The 20,847-nt window shown below is 40.0% G+C and overlaps 1 protein-coding gene across 1 annotated transcript; it reads left to right on the top strand.

Annotated features, from left to right (window-relative positions):
* The first annotated feature begins 14,237 nt into the window (after window positions 1–14,237).
* Window positions 14,238–19,718, top strand: LOC127835245 (basic salivary proline-rich protein 2-like). The gene is made up of 4 exons (XM_052361579.1): window positions 14,238–14,443; window positions 15,523–15,630; window positions 17,050–17,160; window positions 18,308–19,718. Exons 1-4 carry the CDS (start codon window positions 14,390–14,392, stop codon window positions 19,145–19,147), a joined length of 1,113 nt encoding a protein of 370 aa, XP_052217539.1. The 5' UTR covers window positions 14,238–14,389; the 3' UTR covers window positions 19,148–19,718.
* Window positions 19,719–20,847: the final 1,129 nt, after the last annotated feature.

Genomic DNA, 20,847 nt, shown 5'->3' with positions numbered 1-20,847 from the left:
AGGGCAATAAGGTCTTCGTGGCCCTCTTGATGTTACACTCGTACTTAAAGAGCGCAATAAGGTCTTCGTGGCCCTCTTGTAGTTTCCACTCGTACTTTAAGAGGGCAATAAGGTCTTCGTGGCCCTTTTGTTGTTCCACTCGTACTTAAAGAGTGCAATAAGGTCTTCGTGGCCCTCTTGTTGTTCCACTCGTACTTAAAGAGCGCAATAAGGTCTTCGTGGTCCTCTTGATATTCCACTCGTACTTAAAGAGGGCAATAAGGTCTTCGTGGCCCTCTTGATGTTCCACTCTTACTTAAAGAGCGCAATAAGGTCTTTGTGGCCCTCTTGTAGTTTCCACTCGTACTTAAAGAGGGCAATAAGGTCTTCATGGCCCTTTTGTTGTTCCACTCGTACTTTAAGAGTGCAATAAGGTCTTCGTGGCCCTCTTGTTGTTCCACTCGTACTTAAAGAGGGCAATAAGGTCTTCATGGCCGTCTTGTTGTTTTACTCGTACTGAGGTGAGCGCTATAAGGTCTATATGGCCCTCTTGTTGTTTTACTCGTTCTTAAAGAGGGCAATAAGGTCTTCATGGCTCTCTTGTTGTTCCACTGGTACTTAAAGAGCGCTATATGGTCTTCATGGCTCTCTTGTTGTTCCACTCGTACTTAAAGAGCGTTATAAGGTCTTCATGGCTCTCTTGTTGTTCCACTAGTACTTAAAGAGGGCAATAAGGTCTTCATGGCTCTCTTGTTGTTCCACTCGTACTTAAGGAGCGCAATAAGGTCTTTGTGGCTCTCTTGTTGTTCCACTCATACTTAAGGAGCGCAATAAGGTCTTCATGGCTCTCTTGTTGTTACACTCGTACTTAAAGAGCGCAATAAGGTCTTTGTGGCTCTCTTGTTGTTCCACTCGTACTTAAGGAGCGAAATAAGGTCTTCATGGCTCTCTTGTTGTTACACTCGTACTTAAAGAGCGCTATAAGGTCTTCGGGGCCCTTTTGTTGTTCCACTCGTACTTAAAGAGCGCTATAAGGTCTTCGTGGCCCTCTTGATATTCCACTCGTACTTAAAGAGGGCAATAAGGTCTTCGTGGCCCTCTTGATGTTCCACTCGTACTTAAAGAGCGCAATAAGGTATTCGTGGCCCTCTTGTAGTTTCCACTCGTACTTAAAGAGGGCAATAAGGTCTTCATGGCCCTTTTGTTGTTCCACTCGTACTTAAAGAGTGCAATAAGGTCTTCGTGGCCCTCTTGTTGTTCCACTCGTACTTAAAGAGCGCAATAAGGTCTTCATGGCCGTCTTGTTGTTTTACTCGTACTGAGGTGAGCGCTATAAGGTCTTCATGGCCCTCTTGTTGTTTTACTCGTTCTTAAAGAGGGCAATAAGGTCTTCATGGCTCTCTTGTTGTTCCACTGGTACTTAAAGAGCGCTATAAGGTCTTCATGGCTCTCTTGTTGTTCCACTCGTACTTAAAGAGCGTTATAAGGTCTTCATGGCTCTCTTGTTGTTCCACTAGTACTTAAAGAGGGCAATAAGGTCTTCATGACTCTCTTGTTGTTCCACTCGTACTTAAGGAGCGCAATAAGGTCTTTGTGGCTCTCTTGTTGTTCGACTCATACTTAAGGAGCGCAATAAGGTCTTCATGGCTCTCTTGTTGTTACACTCGTACTTGAAGAGCGCAATAAGGTCTTTGTGGCTCTCTTGTTGTTCCACTCGTACTTAAGGAGCGCAATAAGGTCTTCATGGGTCTCTTGTTGTTACACTCGTACTTAAAGAGCGCTATAAGGTCTTCGGGGCCCTTTTGTTGTTCCACTCGTACTTAAAGAGCGCTATAAGGTCTTTGTGGCCCTCTTATTGTTTCACTCGTACTTAAAGAGGGCAATAAAGTCTTCGTGGCCCTCTTGTTGTTTTACTCGTACTTAAAGAGCGCAATAAGGTCTTCGTGGCCCTCTTGTTGTTTTACTCATACTGAGGTGAGCGCTTTAAGGTCTTCATGGCTGTCTTGTTGTTCCACTCATACTTAAGGAGCGCAATATGGTCTTCATGGCCCTCTTGTTGTTCCACTCGTACTTAAAGAGCGAAATAAGGTCTTAATGGCTCTCTTGTTGTTTTACTCGTACTGAGGTGAGCGCTATAAGGTCTTCATGGCCCTCTTGTTGTTTAACTCGTTCTTAAAGAGTGCTATAAGGTCTTCATGGCTCTCTTGGAGTTCCACTCGTTCTTAAAGAGCGCAATAAGGTCTGTGTGGCCCCTTTGTTGTTTTACTCGTACTTAAAGAGCGCTATAAGGTCTTTGTGGCCCTCTTGTTGTTACACTCGTACTTAAAGAGCGCTATAAGGTTTTCATGGCTCTCTTGTTTTTCCACTCGTAGGTAAGGAGCGCAATAAGGACTTCATGGCTCTCTTGTTGTTCTACTCGTACTTAAAGAGCGTTATAAGGTCTTCATGGCTCTCTTGTTGTCCACTCGTACTTTAAGAGCGCTATTATGTCTTCGTTGCCCTCTTGTTGTTTTACTCGTACTTAAAGAGCGATATTATGTCTTTGTGGCTCTCTTGTTGTTCCACTCCTACTTAAGGGGCGCAATAAGGTCTTTGTGGCCCTCTTGTTGTTACACTCGTACTTAAAGAGCGCTATAAGGTCTTCATGGCTCTCTTGTTGTTCCACTCGTTCTTTAAGAGCGCAATAAGGTCTTTGTGGCCCTCTTGTTGTTTTACTCGTACATAAAGAGCGCTATAAGGTCTTTGTGGCCCTCTTGTTTTTACACTCATACTTAAAGAGCGCTATAAGGTCTTCATGGCTCTCTTGTTGTTTTACTCGTACTTAAAGAGCGCAATTAGGTCTTTGTGGCCCTCTTGTTGTTCCACTCGTACTTAAGGAGCGCAATAAGGTCTTCATGGCTCTCTTGTTGTTCCACTCGTACTTAAAGAGCACAATTAGGTCTTTGTGGCCCTCTTGTTGTTTTACTCGTACTTAAAGAGCACAATTAGGTCTTTGTGGCCCTCTTGTTGTTTTACTCGTACTTTAAGAGCGCTATAAGGTCTTCATGGCTCTCTTGTTGTTCCACTCGTACTTAAGGAGCGCAATAAGGTCTTTGTGGCCCTCTTGTTGTTTTACTCGTACTTAAAGAGCGCTATAAGGTCTTTGTGGCCCTCTTGTTGTTTTACTCGTACTTAAAGAGCGCTATGAGGTCTTTGTGGCCCTCCTGTTGTTACACTCGTACTTAAAGAGCGCTATAAGGTCTTCATGGCTCTCTTGTTGTTCCACTCGTACTTTAAGAGCGCTATAAGATCTTTGTGGCCCTCTTGTTGTTTTACTCGTACTTAAAGAGCGCAATAAGGTCTTTGTGGCCCTCTTGTTGTTTTACTCGTACTTTAAGAGCGCTATAAGGTCTTCATGGCTCTCTTGTTGTTCCACTCGTACTTAAGGAGCGCAATAAGGTCTTTGTGGCCCTCTTATTGTTACACTCGTACTTAAAGAGCGCTATAAGGTCTTTGTGGCCCTCTTGTTGTTTTACTCGTACTTTAAGAGCGCTATAAGGTCTTCATGGCTCTCTTGTTGTTTTACTCATTCTTAAAGAGCGATATAAGGTCTTCGTGGCTCTCTTGTTGTTTTACTCGTTCTTAAAGAGCGCTATAAGGTCTTCGTGGCCCTTTTGTTGTTCCACTCGTTCTTGAAGAGCGCTATAAGGTCTTCATGGCTCTCTTGTTGTTCCACTCGTACTTAAATGAGCGCAATACGGTCTTCATGGCCCTTTTGTTGTTCCACTCGTTATTAAAGAGTGCTATAAGGTCTTCGTGGCCCCTTTTGTTGTTCCACTCGTTCTTAAAGAGCGCTATAATATCAATGTGGCTCTCTTTTTGTTCCACTCGTACTTAAAGAGCGCAATAAGGTCTTCTTGGCTCTGTTGTTGTTTTACTCATTCTTAAAAAGCGCTATAAGGTCTTCGTGGCCCTCTTGTTGTTCCACTCGTTCTTAAAGAGCGCTATAAGGTCTTTGTGGCCCTTTTGTTGTTCCACTCGTACTTAAAGAGCGCTATAAAGTCTGCGTGGCTCTCTTGTTGTTTTACTCGTACTTAAAGAGCGCTATAAGGTCTTCGTGGCTCTCTTGTTGTTCCACTCGTACTTAAAGAGCGCTATAAGGTCTTCATGGCCCTCTTGTTGTTTTACTCATTCTTAAAGAGCGATATAAGGTCTTCGTGGCTCTCTTGTTGTTTTACTCGTTCTTAAAGAGCGCTATAAGGTCTTCGTGGCCCTTTTGTTGTTCCACTCGTACTTAAAGAGCGCTTTAAGGTCTTCGTGGCTCTCTTGTTGTTCCACTCGTACTTAAAGAGCGCTATAAGGTCTTCATGGCCCTCTTGTTGTTCCACTCGTTCTTGAAGAGGGCTATAAGGTCTTCATGGCTCTCTTGTTGTTCCACTCGTACTTAAATGAGCGCAATAAGGTCTTCATGGCCCTTTTGTTGTTCCACTCGTTATTAAAGAGCGCTATAAGGTCTTCGTGGCCCCTTTTGTTGTTCCACTCGTACTTAAAGAGCGCTATAATATCTTCGTGGCTCTCTTTTTGTTCCACTCGTACTTAAAGAGCGCAATTAGGTCTTCGTGGCTCTCTTGTTGTTCTACTCATTCTTAAAGAGCGCTATAAGGTCTTCGTGGCCCTCTTGTTGTTCCACTTATTCTTAAAGAGCGCTATAAGGTCTTCATGGCCCTCTTGTTGTTTTACTCGTTCTTAAAGAGCACTATAAGGTCTTCGTGGTCCTCTTGTTGTTCCACTCGTACTTAAAGAGCGCTATAAGGTCTTCATGGCCCTCTTGTTGTTCCACTCGTACTCAAAGAGCGCTATAAAGTCTGCGTGGCTCTCTTGTTGTTTTACTCGTACTCAAAGAGCGCTATAAGGTCTTCATGGCTCTCTTGTTGTTTCACTCGTACTTAAAGAGTGCTATAAGGTCTTCATGGCCCTCTTGTTGTTTTACTCATTCTTAAAGAGCGATATAAGGTCTTCGTGGCCCTCTTGTTGTTTTACTCGTTCTTAAAGAGCGCTATAAGGTCTTCTTGGCCCTTTTGTTGTTCCACAATGTACTTAAAGAGCGCTTTAAGGTCTTCGTGGCTCGCTTGTTGTTTTACTCGTACTTAAAGAGCGATATTATGTCTTTGTGGCTCTCTTGTTGTTCCACTCGTACTTAAGGAGCGCAATAAGGTCTTTGTGGCCCTCTTGTTGTTACACTCGTACTTAAAGAGCGCTATAAGGTCTTCATGGCTCTCTTGTTGTTCCACTCGTTCTTTAAGAGCGCAATAAGTTCTTTGTGGCCCTCTTGTTGTTTTACTCGAACATAAAGAGCGCTATAAGGTCTTTGTGGCCCTCTTGTTTTTACACTCGTACTTAAAGAGCGCTATAAGGTCTTCATGGCTCTCTTGTTGTTTTACTCGTACTTAAAGAGCGCAATTAGGTCTTTGTGGCCCTCTTGTTGTTCCACTCGTACTTAAGGAGCGCAATAAGGTCTTCATGGCTCTCTTGTTGTTCCACTCGTACTTAAAGAGCGCAATTAGGTCTTTGTGGCCCTCTTGTTGTTTTACTCGTACTTTAAGAGCGCTATAAGGTCTTCATGGCTCTCTTGTTGTTCCACTCGTACTTAAGGAGCGCAATAAGGTCTTGGTGGCCCTCTTGTTGTTTTACTCGTACTTAAAGAGCGCTATAAGGTCTTTGTGGCCCTCTTGTTGTTTTACTCGTACTTAAAGAGCGCTATGAGATCTTTGTGGCCCTCCTGTTGTTACACTCGTACTTAAATAGCGCTATAAGGTCTTCATGGCTCTCTTGTTGTTCCACTCGTACTTTAAGAGCGCTATAAGATCTTTGTGGCCCTCTTGTTGTTTTACTCGTATTTAAAGAGCGCAATAAGGTCTTTGTGGCCCTCTTGTTGTTTTACTCGTACTTTAAGAGCGCTATAAGGTCTTCATGGCTCTCTTGTTGTTCCACTCGTACTTAAGGAGCGCAATAAGGTCTTTGTGGCCCTCTTATTGTTACACTCGTACTTAAAGAGCGCTATAAGGTCTTTGTGGCCCTCTTGTTGTTTTACTCGTACTTTAAGAGCGCTATAAGGTCTTCATGGCTCTCTTGTTGTTTTACTCATTCTTAAAGAGCGATATAAGGTCTTCGTGGCTCTCTTGTTGTTTTACTCGTTCTTAAAGAGCGCTTTAAGGTCTTCGTGGCCCTTTTGTTGTTCCACTCGTTCTTGAAGAGCGCTATAAGGTCTTCATGGCTCTCTTGTTGTTCCACTCGTACTTAAATGAGCGCAATACGGTCTTCATGGCCCTTTTGTTGTTCAACTCGTTATTAAAGAGTGCTATAAGGTCTTCGTGGCCCCTTTTGTTGTTCCACTCGTTCTTAAAGAGCGCTATAATATCAATGTGGATCTCTTTTTGTTCCACTCGTACTTAAAGAGCGCAATAAGGTCTTCTTGGCTCTGTTGTTGTTTTACTCATTCTTAAAGAGCGCTATAAGGTCTTCGTGGCCCTCTTGTTGTTCCACTCGTTCTTAAAGAGCGCTATAAGGTCTTTGTGGCCCTTTTGTTGTTCCACTCGTACTTAAAGAGCGCTATAAAGTCTGCGTGGCTCTCTTGTTGTTTTACTCGTACTTAAAGAGCGCTCTAAGGTCTTCGTGGCTCTCTTGTTGTTCCACTCGTACTTAAAGAGCGCTATAAGGTCTTCATGGCCCTCTTGTTGTTTTACTCATTCTTAAAGAGCGATATAAGGTCTTCGTGGCTCTCTTGTTGTTTTACTCGTTCTTAAAGAGCGCTATAAGGTCTTCGTGGCCCTTTTGTTGTTCCACTCGTACTTAAAGAGCGCTTTAAGGTCTTCGTGGCTGTCTTGTTGTTCCACTCGTACTTAAAGAGCGCTATAAGGTCTTCGTGGCCCTCTTGTTGTTCCACTCGTTCTTGAAGAGGGCTATAAGGTCTTCATGGCTCTCTTGTTGTTCCACTCGTACATAAATGAGCGCAATAAGGTCTTCATGGCCCTTTTGTTGTTCCACTCGTTATTAAAGAGCGCTATAAGGTCTTCGTGGCCCCTTTTGTTGTTCCACTCGTACTTAAAGAGCGCTATAATATCTTCGTGGCTCTCTTTTTGTTCCACTCGTACTTAAAGAGCGCAATTAGGTCTTCGTGGCTCTCTTGTTGTTCTACTCATTCTTAAAGAGCGCTATAAGGTCTTCGTGGCCCTCTTGTTGTTCCACTCATTCTTAAAGAGCGCTATAAGGTCTTCATGGCCCTCTTGTTGTTTTACTCGTTCTTAAAGAGCACTATAAGGTCTTCGTGGTCCTCTTGTTGTTCCACTCGTACTTAAAGAGCGCTATAAGGTCTTCATGGCCCTCTTGCTGTTCCACTCGTACTCAAAGAGCGCTATAAAGTCTGCGTGGCTCTCTTGTTGTTTTACTCGTACTCAAAGAGCGCTATAAGGTCTTCATAGCTCTCTTGTTGTTCCACTCGTACTTAAAGAGTGCTATAAGGTCTTCATGGCCCTCTTGTTGTTTTACTCATTCTTAAAGAGCGATATAAGGTCTTCGTGGCCCTCTTGTTGTTTTACTCGTTCTTAAAGAGCGCTATAAGGTCTTCTTGGCCCTCTTGTTGTTCCACAATGTACTTAAAGAGCGCTTTAAGGTCTTCGTGGCTCGCTTGTTGTTCCACTCGTACTTAAAGAGCGCTATAAGGTCTTCATGGCCCTCTTGTTGTTCCACTCGTTCTTGAAGAGGGCTATAAGGTCTTCATGGCTCTCTTGTTGTTCCACTCGTACATAAATGAGCGTTATAAGGTCTTCATGGCCCTTTTGTTGTTCCACTCGTTATTAAAGAGCGCTATAAGGTCTTCGTGGCCCCTTTTGTTGTTCCACTCGTACTTAAAGAGCGCTATAATATCTTCGTGGCTCACTTTTTGTTCCACTCGTACTTAAAGAGCGCAATAAGGTCTTCGTGGCTCTCTTGTTGTTTTACTCATTCTTAAAGAGCGCTATAGGGTCTACGTGGCCCTCTTGTTGTTCCACTCGTTCTTAAAGAGCGCTATAAAGTCTTCGTGGCCCTCTTGTTGTTTACTCGTTCTTAAAGAGCACTATAAGGTCTTCGTGGCCCTCTTGTTGTTCCACTCGTACTTTAAGAGCGCTATAAGGTCTTCATGGCCCTCTTGTTGTTCCACTCGTACTTAAATGAGCGCAATAAGGTCTCTATGGCCCTTTTGTTGTTCCACTCGTTATTAAAGAGCGCTATAAGGTCTTCGTGGCCCCTTTTGTTGTTCCACTCGTACTTAAAGAGCGCTATAATTTCTTCGTGGCTCTCTTTTTGTTCCACTCGTACTTAAAGAGCGCAATAAGGTCTTCGTGGCTCTCTTGTTGTTTTACTCATTCTTAAAGAGCGCTATAAGGTCTTCGGGGCCCTCTTGTTGTTCCACTCGTTCTAAAAGAGCGCTATAAGGTCTTCGTGGCCCTTTTGTTGTTCCACTCGTACTTAAAGAGCGCTATAAAGTCTGCGTGGCTCTCTTGTTGTTCCACTCGTACTTAAAGAGCGCTATAAGGTCTTCATGGCCCTCTTGTTGTTCCACTCGTTCTTAAAGAGCGTTATAAGGTCTTCATGGCTCTCTTGTTGTTCCACTCGTACTTAAATGAGCACAATAAGGTCTTCATGGCCGCCCTTTTGTTGTTCCACTCGTTCTTAAAGAGCGCTATAAGGTCTTCGTGGCCCTCTTGTTGTTTTACTTGTACTTAAAGAGCGATATTATGTCTTCGTGGCTCTCTTGTTGTTCCACTCGTACTTAAAGATCGCTATAAAGTCTTCATGGTCCTCTTGTTGTTCCACTCGTTCTTAAAGAGCGCTATAAGGTCTTCGTGGCCCTCTTGTTGTTTTACTCGTACTTAAAGAGCGCTATAAGGTCTTCGTGGCTCTCTTGTTGTTTTACTCATTCTTAAAGAGCGCTATAAGGCCTTCGTGGCCCTCTTGTTGTTTTACTCGTTCTTAAAGAGGGCTATAAGGTCTTCGTGCGCCTTTTGTTGTTCCACTCGTACTTAAAGAGCGCTATAAGGTCTTCGTGGCTCTCTTGTTGTTCTACTCGTACTTAAAGAGCGCTATAAGGTCTTCATGGCCCTCTTGTTGTTCCACTCGTTCTTAAAGAGCGCAATAGGGTCTTCATGGCTCTCTTGTTGTTCCACTCGTGCTTAAATGAGCGCAATAAGGTCTTCATGGCCCTTTTGTTGTTCCACTCGTTCTTAAAGAGCGCTATAAGGTCTTCGTGGCCCTCTTGTTGTTTTACTCGTACTTAAAGAGTGCTATTATGTCTTCGTGGCTCTCTTGTTGTTCCACTCGTTCTTAAAGAGCGCAATATGGTCTTCGTGGCCTTCATGTTGTTTTACTCGTACATTAAGAGCGCTGTAAGGTCTTCATGGCCCTCTTGTTGTTTTACTCGTACTTAAAGAGCGCTATTATGTCTTCATGGCTCTCTTGTTGTTCCACTCGTACTTAAATGAGCGCAACAATGTTTTCGTGACCCTCTTGTTGTTCCACTTGTACTTAAATGAGCGCAATAAGGTCTTCATGGCTCTCTTGTTGTTCCACTCGAACTTAAAGAGCGCAGTAAGGTCTTCATGGCCCTCTTGTTGTTTTACTCGTAGTAAAAGAGCGCAATATGGTCTTCATGGCCCTCTTGTTGTTTTACTCGTACTTAAAGAGCGCAATAAGGTCTTCATGGCCCTCTTGTTGATTTACTCGTACTTAAAGAGCGGTACTATGTCTTCGTGGCTCTCTTGTTGTTCCACTCGTACTTAAAGAGCGCTATAAGGTCTTCATGGGCCTCTTGTTGTTCCACTCGTTCTTAAAGAGCGCTATAAGGTCTTTGTGGCCCTCTTGTTGTTTTACTCGTACTTAAAGAGCGCTATTATTCTTCGTGGCTCTCTTGTTGTTCCACTCGTTCTTAAAGAGCGCAATATGGTCTTCGTGGCCTTCTTGTTGTTTTACTCGTACTTTAAGAGCGTTATAAGGTCTTCGTGGCCCTCTTGTTGTTTTACTAGTACTTAAAGAGCGCTATTATGTCTTCATGGCTCTCTTGTTGTGCCACTCGTACTTAAATGCGCGCAATAATGTTTTCGTGGCCCTCTTGTTGTTCCACTTGTACTTAAATGAGCGCAATAAGGTCTTCGTGGCCCTTTTGTTGTTCCACGCGTACTTAAATGAGCGCAATAAGGTCTTCGTGGCCCTTTTTTTGTTCCACTCGTACTTTAATGAGCGCAATAAGGTCTTCGTGGCCCTTTTGTTGTTCCACTCGTACTTAAATGAGCGCTATAAGGACTTCATGGCCCTCTTGTTGTTTTACTCGTTGGTTTAATTCATCTGTGTTATGATCATTTTTTCTCTTTAACAACAACAGTTGTTGGTAGGGAACTAAATGCATTTGATACTCACTTTCATCTTATCGTGCATTCGTGGTATTATTTGATTTTAACATATAGTGAATCGTTTGTTTGATGCGGTATTTCATCATTCACTCCAAGATGCAATGTGAGAAAAAAACGTAAAATGAATGTATAGAATCTAGACTCTAGACTACATTGTCTTTAGAATAGGTGTTTATAAATGACACGAGTTAAGAGGATCATGCAGCCGTATTTCTTCTGCTGTTGAAATGTTTGATAAATCGTTTCATGTTGCAAACGTAATTGTGTCTATTTCGGTTCTAAATCAAGCTGAATGGCAATGAGTCACCTTCAAAATTAATGCATACGGATAACTCCGAGCAAAAGAATGCTATCTCAATTGATATACGCGATAAAGTAGTACATTTGTGAATGGTATATTGAGAAGCTGGCTGTTCATGAGAATACACCCTGTCTATCTGGACTGAAAAAAAGTTTTCGTGTAGGTGAAAAATGCATAATGTGATGTTAAACTTGTCTGTGAGAGATAGCCCGTATTAAATAAACACCGAACGAAATTAACGTCTTTATAAATATTCCCCGATGTGGCTTATGTCACGTAAGCACCTTTTCTGGCAGTGCGACATCAAATCTGACCAAAAAAAACGTAAGTGGGTGGTGTCGTTTATTGGGCACGCTGCATTACGTATTCGGCTCATGTTCGTTGTCATCAAACGGCATCTCCTAAACCGCAGGGCAGAACAACTTCACATGATTGTTCCTTGGGTAGTCATCTTTAAAAATAATAAAATCGTTCTGGTCCGTTGATTTATTTGGTGACGTGGCTCAAAAATTGGTTTTAAAACTTGAACACTCAATAATCTATGAAACAGCATGGCACATGATGGCACAGAGCTTTAATATTTTTGTATGTAAACTCGTATTGTGGTCTTGTAAAAAGTCTGTTCAAATTATGCCCATGGGGACCAAAACTGGCCTCGCCCCAGTGGTCACCATTTTTGAGTAGAATAATACACGTATAGGGAAAGCCTTTAAGATATTATTTCTGTCCCAGCTAAGACCATTGCTTTCATTTTTGGTATGCATCATCATATTCAGGTCCTCTACAGATATGTTTAAATTGCCCCTCCCCCCCACCCCCCGAGGTAAAAACCGGTCTCACCTCAGAGATCCTCATGTTTTACACATACTATCGAAACAAACCTTTTAAATCTTCTCGTTTGAAATCGCGATACCATTGCTGTTATTTTTCATGTAGCATCAACTAAAGGTCCTTTTCAAAGTTTGTTCAAATCATGCTCATTGATTCATAGCTAGAATCGCCGCGGGAGTCCGCTGCAATACAAATATATGTAGGACAAATCTTAAAAATATTTGTATTTACTTGTTTGTAATTTTAAAGCTAAGGCTTTCTTGTTTGTAATATAGCATTGTCTAGAGATGCTGTGTATTTTTTTTATAACTATTCCCATGGGGTCAAAACAATTCCTGCCAAGTTGGGTCACCATTAAACACATAAACATGTAGAAAAAAAGCTAAAATATTGTCTGAAACCGCAAATCCCAATGCTATAATGTTTAGTGTTAAGCCTCATACAAATGTCATCGACATTTTTTTCAAAATATGCCCGTTGTTTCGCCCCGATGGTCACCAGTTTAACCGTGACTTCTATAGAGTAAGCCTTCACAATTATTCTTTTGTGGAACTGTGTAGCCACTTTCTTCAATATCTGGCATCATCTACGCCATATTCTACGCACCTCCCCTCCCCCCCCCACACACACACGGTTACTTGCGATAACCACTGCGATCACAGGAAAATCCTTCCAGATCTGGACGGATTTTACTTTATTTTTGTTGTTTGAAAAATGTTGTATTAGATTAGGTTCATTATAAAAAAATTACATAAATTTAAAAACGTAAAATAATAACGGGAAAATTGTATCAATGCCGTTGATTCTGTCAGACGTCATCTATCATCACGTGTTTGGTTAAAACGTCAGGGATTTGATAGCGAGCTATGCAAGGAACTAGTCAAATCTCTGCTCGGAAGATGCATCTAGGGGTCTTCACAATTGTTTTTATTAAAATCATTATCTTATGTGAACGCTTACCACGAGCCAGGGGTCACGTTTTTAATATGGGCACGAAGCAAAATATCATAAAAGCTTTTAGCTTTATGTAAACATGTATTTAGTACGTATCATAAGACTCTGCAGAGTTTGCTCAAATTATTTCCTTTTGGTACAAACTGGCCACGTCACAGACATCGCATTTTAGTATAGACTTTATTAGTTAAAATAACTTCAAAAATTGTATTATCCTAATGGACAAGTTCCATATGTACAGAATAAGTAATGGCATTTTAGATAGTGGTCCTGTACTAAGTGTGTGAAAATCATGTCTCTGTTGTCAAAATTTGGCAATAACCGTATGGTGATGTGAATTTGTTTACATACAGATGAAGACAAAGTAAAGTTTTCAGACCATTTTTGTTCGATGTTTAATGAAGCAAATGGATAGTAAATTACACTCCTTAATAGCGTTCTATACTCTGACTTCAAGTTGATAAAAAGTTGCTCAGTGGCGTATATGTGAATAGTTGACGTCAAGATTTTATCCCCGCAATCGGGTAACTTACCATCTCTGTCTTGGAATTAACAATTCAAAATAGACTAAAATACTTCAATAGCTGAATTTGCAAATATTGTGGTTACCAATACATCTAATATCTGGAACAATTTGTTCAAAATAAAAATAAAAATGGTGTAGATCTTTGTAATAAGAATATCAGAATACCTGGTTAAATATAAATAAACGATTTTTAACAAAAAGCGTTTTTTTCTAACTTTTAGTCTCAATAACGAGCAAAGCTTGATGCAAACGGGTCCTTGTTGAGGCTAAAGATCTCTAGACAGCGTTTTCTCCACAACGCATGAACGTCCGTAAAAGTGTTTTAACTTTGTCACCAATGAATTTTCGTAAAATTTCAATTTATTCCATGTGATTTATATCTTATGTATGGCATGTTCGTGTAATTGTTTGAAAAAATCTACTTTATTAATAAAAGATAATGTTTTCAAGCGGGTTTTTGTTTATTATATAATTAACACAACACATACAGTTTTCAAGAAGTTTTATATCTACTGTCAATAGACCATAATAGGAAGAATCCGTCAATCAATTGTACGTACGTAAGGCCTAATAAAAACGAGCTTTGTGTTTAACCAGATATGCAAGGAATGCCTTAAATCGCATTTAGATTCACATCAAAACTCACTAAACGTTGCGGAATGCTCTTAACAGAGTGCATCCTCTTAAACCATAAATCTGCCCATAAATTTATGTAAACCATTTTGATCCTTGGATATATAATTGTCGATATGGGATATTTACGACAATTTGGGGTCATTTTTAAATTTATTCGTGTCGAACCTGTCGGGGAAAAAACTCCACATATGCCATGCAGTTTCTATTCTCCATAACAAAAACGGTAATTTACGAGCCCCTGAAATAGTCGGGGATCAAATGCTGTCGAAAAAGCGCTCACGATTTTTACTTCAACCAGAGAAACGATATCGTAACGTCTATATCTGGCAATGGGCAATGGCAGATACGGATATATAAATTGCAATCTAAATAAGAATTAACCAAACTGGGAGGTAGTGACGAATTAATTGCCGTTTTATTCTTTAAACACTGTTATCAGCAATTTATTCAAATTTGCAAATTTAGATTCTTTTAATTCTCTCTTAGGCAAATACGTGATGGCAGGATTACCATATTAATGATCATACCTTATTTCGCTAATCGCTGATAGACTATATTCGGGTTTACAAAGCTTTTCAAAGAGACGATAACGTATAATGTAATGTGTTTAGATTTTCACTAATTGTCAACATCAATAACTTATTTTTATTTGTAAGTTTTTGTCCACGTGAACTAAGGTTACCTATTTAACCGGCGGCTCGGTAAATCTTTATCAAAACGTACACAAATCTTGTGACAGAAATGTTTTCGACGCAAGCTTCAAATATGATATTATGTTTGGCGCTGATTTTTCAGGTAATATTTTTTACTGTTTAAATTGGACAAAACAGAGAATAAGTATTAAATCGTTTCATTGAATTTATTATTGCTTTACAAACGACGGCTAATTTCGAATGTTGTTTGATACATGTATTTGACCATTTTATTTTATTTTTTTTTTTAATTGCAAAACGCTTTACGATGGCCGTCTTTTATTACATGGGATTGACTGTATCATATATGACTTTCTTTTAATTGACCGTTTGAGGTGTTTTTAACTTTTTTTATTATGAAATATTAGGATATTTGAAAACAGATACATGGTGTTTTTAATGTAGCGATCAATATTTTGTTCGATCATTTTAAAAATTTAAAAAATTCATTGAGAAAACAAAAAACGCCATAGCAATTATTTACAGATAGACAATAAATATTCACGAAAAATTAAACAAATAGAATACAATTTTGTTTAAAAAAAAACAACAACATATGGACTTGACCCTGTCACTTAACATTATACCACTAAACTAATCGCTTTCCAATGGTGCGCAGGGAGAAAATATTGCTGTATCCAATACGCTGCTTAACCCATTTATGCCTAGCGTCTAGAAAAAAGTCCTTGGCAAACAGCGTAGACCCAGATGAGATGCCGCATAATGCGGCGTCTCATCAGGGTCTGCGCTGTTTGCTGAAAGGAATGTCTGTAAGAAATATTCTGAATATATTAGACATCCCTAATTTTGGAAATAAATTGATTTGATTTAGAAGGATGGGAGGGTCCACTAGGCAAATATGGGTTAAATATTACACATTGCATGATGTACTGTCTACCCGGAACACGAAGTACTTAATCGAGAAATAACTAAATCTTGTCGAGAAAGTAAACACCGCATTCAACCGCCCTGATTTTTTTATAACAATTAACTGTTGAGAAATCACTATAAAACCTTTATAAACAGTGTCTTGTTTATGTTCTAGTGTGGCGAATTTCAAATGTTCCATGTTTTTCATAAAGAGCCTCTTACCTACATATGACTTAAAATTCGAGGTTGCCTAGTAAGCATTCTGTACAACGTTTGTCATTTATCCATTGCTTGCTTGTTGTTGTTGTTCAGACGCTGCTGTATTGCGGGAAGTCATGGCAGATCATCACTTCCCGTCCCGTGGAGGATGTACTCAACGGGGTAGACGAATCCCAAGCCCGCATTTCAGACAAGACAAAGGTGTGATATTTTTTGTTGAAGTCCCATACAACAGATATTTAATTGAATGCAGAGTTCGTTTTTAATATACATCTTACTGGACAAAATTTAAAAAAAAACGCGGAGACATCAGTAAATAATAAAGACTGTTTTTTTTTTATAAATGTTATAGTTTCTATCTAAGCAACAAGAGAGGCATTAAGGTGTGAAGAGTATTATATTTACTTCAGGGTGCGGGATCACGTGACTTTGTCGTGTTCCCAATTAAACGTTAATGGATGTAAACACAACGGTAAAACAATTTTCTTAAGAATTTCAACTGGTACATATAAAGCAGATTTTATGCTGCTTATGACAATGTGAAAACATCAGAATTACTTTATTTAATAAGCATGTGTTCTTGTTCAAAATTATATTTTTACTGCATTCATGTATACGGTTTTGCGTCACTCAACGTGAAATGTTGTCACCGATGTCAGACGTTTTGAAGGATTTTTCCTTATACGTTAAGATATCGGTACAAACTGCAAGAAAAACTGTCTTTGATGCACGAAATATGTTTGCACATGCATTTCAATAATTTGAGATATTTGCAAAAAAATAAAGTTCTTAACGGTGTGTTTACATTCTGTCCAGCCCGTGTGTAACGCCCTGAAAACCCCGTTGATTCTACACCCTGACTTATCCACTGATTCAACACTGTTCAAGTGCCTTTTGTAATCGGTCTCTTTCTTATGTAAAATTGTTTTGTTTTTTATTAAAAAGACAATCATGCATCTAGCTGATTTTAGTATTACGTTTTGGCAAAAAATCTTTTAATCAGCTTTAATTAGATTTCTACAAACAGTGATACGTAAAATTTTAAATTATAACTTATTATAATTCGTTATCCATTAGTAACACGGGATATATTATATTTAATGTAAAACATCATGGTTTCAAATGCCGAAAATATTTTACAGCTAAAATGTAATACTATAAATAATAAAATAATGGAGATGACGAATGCTTGTCGAGACGATGAATTGAAAAATTATTTAACATCGTTTAAAGAAACTGGGCTAATCGAATGTGCGTCAAGTGTCATCCTAGAATAGCCAGTGCAGTCCTAGAATAGCCAGTGCAGTCCTAGAATAGCCAGTGCAGTCCTAGAATAGCCAGTGCAGTCCTTGAATAGCCAGTGCAGTCCTAGAATAGCCAGTGCAGTCCTAGAATAGCCAGTGCAGTCCGCGAAGGCTTATCATGGACTACACTTTATGCTTTTATGGATTTGTATGTTTGATGGATGTCTCATCTCAACGAAGATAAAGTTTAGACGGAAATTGTCGTCCCTGATAAGCCTTGTGCGTACTGTACGGTCTGATCTGGGACGACACTTTAAACAGATGCATTAAGCACCGTTTTCTCAAAACGAGACTCAATAGTGCTTCTTATGCGCAGAAATTGACCGCGCTGAGGGATAGCAAGATACGTGCCTGCTTCATCAACGACTACGACCCGTTCTGGGAACTGGAGCAACATGAGAGAGAAGAGTTTCTCAGAATGGCAAGTGTAAGTAGCCACATGTCCCTATGTCGTATTGTAGATAACTTTGTAGCCATAAGTCCCTATGTCATAAACGTAAATACCGTAATCACTGTATGTTTTCGGACACCCCCTTTTTAGCCAAAATAATTATTTTGCAAGACTCTATATTTTCGGACATACGGGGCTTCGTACATAATTAATGACTCCAATTTTTCGGACAGTATATTTTACAGCGCCATTTAACTATATTTCTGCCCTGTTTTCGCTTATCTGAGACACTTCGATCACATAATTGTACAACCGGATTATCCCGGTAAGGTCATAAAACCTGGCACAGAATGCACTGAGCGCAATCGACCATATCAATTGCGTTATTGGGTAGATTACCAAGTATACCGGTAATAAACAATAGTTTCACCCAACAGCATTTTAAATGATATCGTATTCAGGAAGCAGAATGTTTTTATAACGTTTTAAATACCATATCAGGTAAGAGATTGCAAATTAGTGAAGATGTATTTTATTTAAAGCAGAGAAATGAGAGTACGACGCTATACAATTATAGCACATTTATTAATTGGTGTTATTTAAATATGATAATTGACAAACAAACATAACAAATATGTCTTTAAATTTTCGGACACTTGTATTTTTTAAATATTTTTCGTATCTAAATATTCGGACACGAAAAAAAAATATTTTAAATTGTCCGAAAACTTAGAGTTATTACGGTACCTACGATTACACCTATGTATTCAAGCTCGAATGCATCGAACGCCAAAGGCATATTGAAACGCTTCCGTTTTCTTGGAATAACCAGTACTTTCTGTCTTTGGTGGGAGGGGGGGGGGGGTCGAAAGAACGCTCCCATGCTGGAGATCAAACTCATGACCCCGCTATCGCTAAACGGACACCATTTCCAATACGCCTCGATTAAACATATACGATAACTACATATATAACTTAGTTGCAACTTCTTCATCTGTCATAACTGTAGAATACTTTAGTAACCTAGTAACCTTTCCTTTCTTTGTCTACAGTGTATGATGCAACGCGGATAGGGGAGTAAATGATTATAATGCGTATAACTGGAAGTACTGCTGATGTCCATTATTTCCCCATGCGTATGGAAGTATTGTGTTGATCGCAATAGATAGTATAACTATTTCAGAAATGTTCGCCAATTCAAATCGAAAAGCTCAAAGCGAAGGCAGGCGAACAAATTACTGATTACTGCAAAAGGCGCCTCAACATCATCTGGTTGAACCAGTTAGACGATTCCCCGCCGCCGGCCCTTGGCTCGCCCCGAATTCCACAGCCAAGCCCACTGTGCGAGTATACTGAGGACGACGACTCTTCCACCAATCACCGAAATCCTGTGCCTCCCGGGGCGTTGAACAACGGCTTCCTTGAACCACCTACACGACTTCCGCCAGGGCCAATGGGTGATCCGAGCCACCACACCATCAATACGGACAACGGCCCACCGCCGCTTGGGAACACAGATGATGGTTTGATTCCCCCACCGCTGTCGAACAATTTACCCCAGGCACAACTCGTTGCAGCGCCACGTCTCCTTGACATTTCTCTGGATCATGGCCCTCCATCCATTAACACCGGCAAGGACGAATTACTACCACCCCCAAAAGAAGTTAACACAGACCGTGATGCTCCGCTAGAACGAAACGCGCTGGTTCCAATAGTCTCTCAGGCACCTAAAACCGGCGATAAACCATTGCTTCTAGGAAATCCCGAAGGACAGCTGCAGGGGACGCCGCGTCCGATGCAGATCCGAATGCAGGAAACAGTTGAGGGTGTAGAAGGTCGCTATTTTGTGCCGCAAATCGGAAACACGGCAACCCCACCACCGCCACCGGAACTTCTGCGTCTGTTACTGATGAACGGCGCGCAGAGAAACGCCGCCGCTCCACGAGTTGAACCTGGTTACCCGGTTCCGGAAGACCCTGACATGCGCACGCCGCCCGCTCCAGCGGCGCTCAACAGGTCTTAAAAGTGCGGCGTTTCCACTCGCCGGTGTTTAGTACTGGCTGTCTTGTAATGTTATATAATCGCGGATGCAATGAGTATAGTATCCTTTTTGTTCTATGCTGTGAGAATACACTTATGTTTTATATTGCGAACAGTCAGCTTGCATGATTACGAACAATGAGCTTTTTTTTAAATAAGCACCATTATTCAGTATCTTACGCAAAATTCAAGTTCAATGCTACCATGGCATTCCTGTTTGACCAGCAGTTTACCTGATTGAAATTGTATATAAACTCATTGTTTTGTGGTTATTTTTTTGTTGCTTTATATTTTTCAAAGTAAAAGGACTTTGTTGATTCGTTATGTTCCTATTTATTCACATCAAATGTATGACGTCATAATTGGAATGTGTGTTTAACAATAAAATACAGTGTCTTTTATTGTGTCTTACATGTACTTGAAGTGTCCGCGTGTGATGATGAACGAATAATGGTTAATTGTGTTGTATTGTTGATGTTGCTTTTTATGTTATTTTTGTTACAAATGTTTAATTTAATTTATTTAATCATCCGTAATAAAGCAGAAGAGTTTTGTGTTATAGATAAGTCGTTTTGTACAAAGTATGCTATTCCTGATAATTGACCCGCGAATATTCAACTACTACCGTAATCACCTGTAGTGGTTGATTCATCAGTCACGTTCCCCAAAATTAAATGCCACAAAGCTCTGGACAGATTATTATTTACGTAATGAAAACGAGTCAGAAACACGTATAAATAAACAGTCTCACAAAATATACACACACGTATGGGCATTTAAAAAAATATATTAAAAATTATAAATAACTTATAATTTGATTGAGTTCTTTGAATAAGTTTGTTTGGGCCGTTTTAAACCATGTTTAATTTCAGTGAAATCATTGCAGATAGTGAATCAACCCACAATTATCATGCGGTGTTCAGTCCAGGGTGCACATATTAACCCATTTTTGCCTAGCGTCTAGAAAAAAGGCATTGGCAAACATTGTAGACCCATGATGCGGCGTCTCATCAGGGTATGCGCTGTTTGCTTCAAGGAATTTCTGTAAGAAATTTTCTAAATATAGAAATAAATGTACTAGACATCCCTAATTTTGGAAATAAATTGATCCAATTTAGCAGGATGGGAGAGTCCAGTAGGCATAAATGGGTTAATGCAAGTAACTGACAACTGACCCACTGAAATCAGACGCAGATCAGAAATCCGATATACGACTTGAAATTCTTGACATTACATAAATGTTAAAACGAATCTTCATTCCTATGAAGAAGTGTCAAATGTATATCAATTACACAGATGTAAACGGATATTATATTGCACAACAAGAATAAATAAACCTCAGGTAAATTACCTTTTGTAACCGGTGTTGAGGCCATAACGAATTGATTAATGTTCGTCGGATTTGCCGCACCTTAAAATATTAAAACGAAATAAAAATACTTTTATTTTTATATTGCGTCCGCAGCAATAATTTTGCTGCTCAAATATTTATTAAGTGATTTAGTTTATTTTAGCCTACGTATTTTACGACATAGACTGTTATAACTCTTTACGTTATGAGATTGATTTTTGTTAAAAAAAAAGGCAGCGTTCGTCTGTCTTGTCGTGTCGGCCAAAGACACAAATGGAAATGTTAACTTGCACCCGGGGCATTTTTTCCAAAATGTCTGGCCAAAATTTCAA

This window comes from Dreissena polymorpha, chromosome 6 (assembly GCF_020536995.1).
Source record: "Dreissena polymorpha isolate Duluth1 chromosome 6, UMN_Dpol_1.0, whole genome shotgun sequence".
Classification (NCBI taxonomy): domain Eukaryota; kingdom Metazoa; phylum Mollusca; class Bivalvia; order Myida; family Dreissenidae; genus Dreissena; species Dreissena polymorpha.
Note: the sequence above shows the minus strand (reverse complement) of the source record. Positions and strands in the feature narration are given on the sequence as shown.

What these genes read in the sequence shown, in the direction of transcription:
- LOC127835245 (XM_052361579.1), top strand. Translation starts at nt 14,390, where the DNA reads ATGTTTTCGACGCAAGCTTCAAATATGATATTATGTTTGGCGCTGATT. An exon ending in GTTTGGCGCTGATTTTTCAG is followed by an intron (nt 14,444 to 15,522) that starts GTAATATTTTTT and finishes GTTGTTGTTCAG; the next exon opens with ACGCTGCTGTATTGCGGGAA. An exon ending in AGTTTCTCAGAATGGCAAGT is followed by an intron (nt 17,161 to 18,307) that starts GTAAGTAGCCAC and finishes TAACTATTTCAG; the next exon opens with AAATGTTCGCCAATTCAAAT.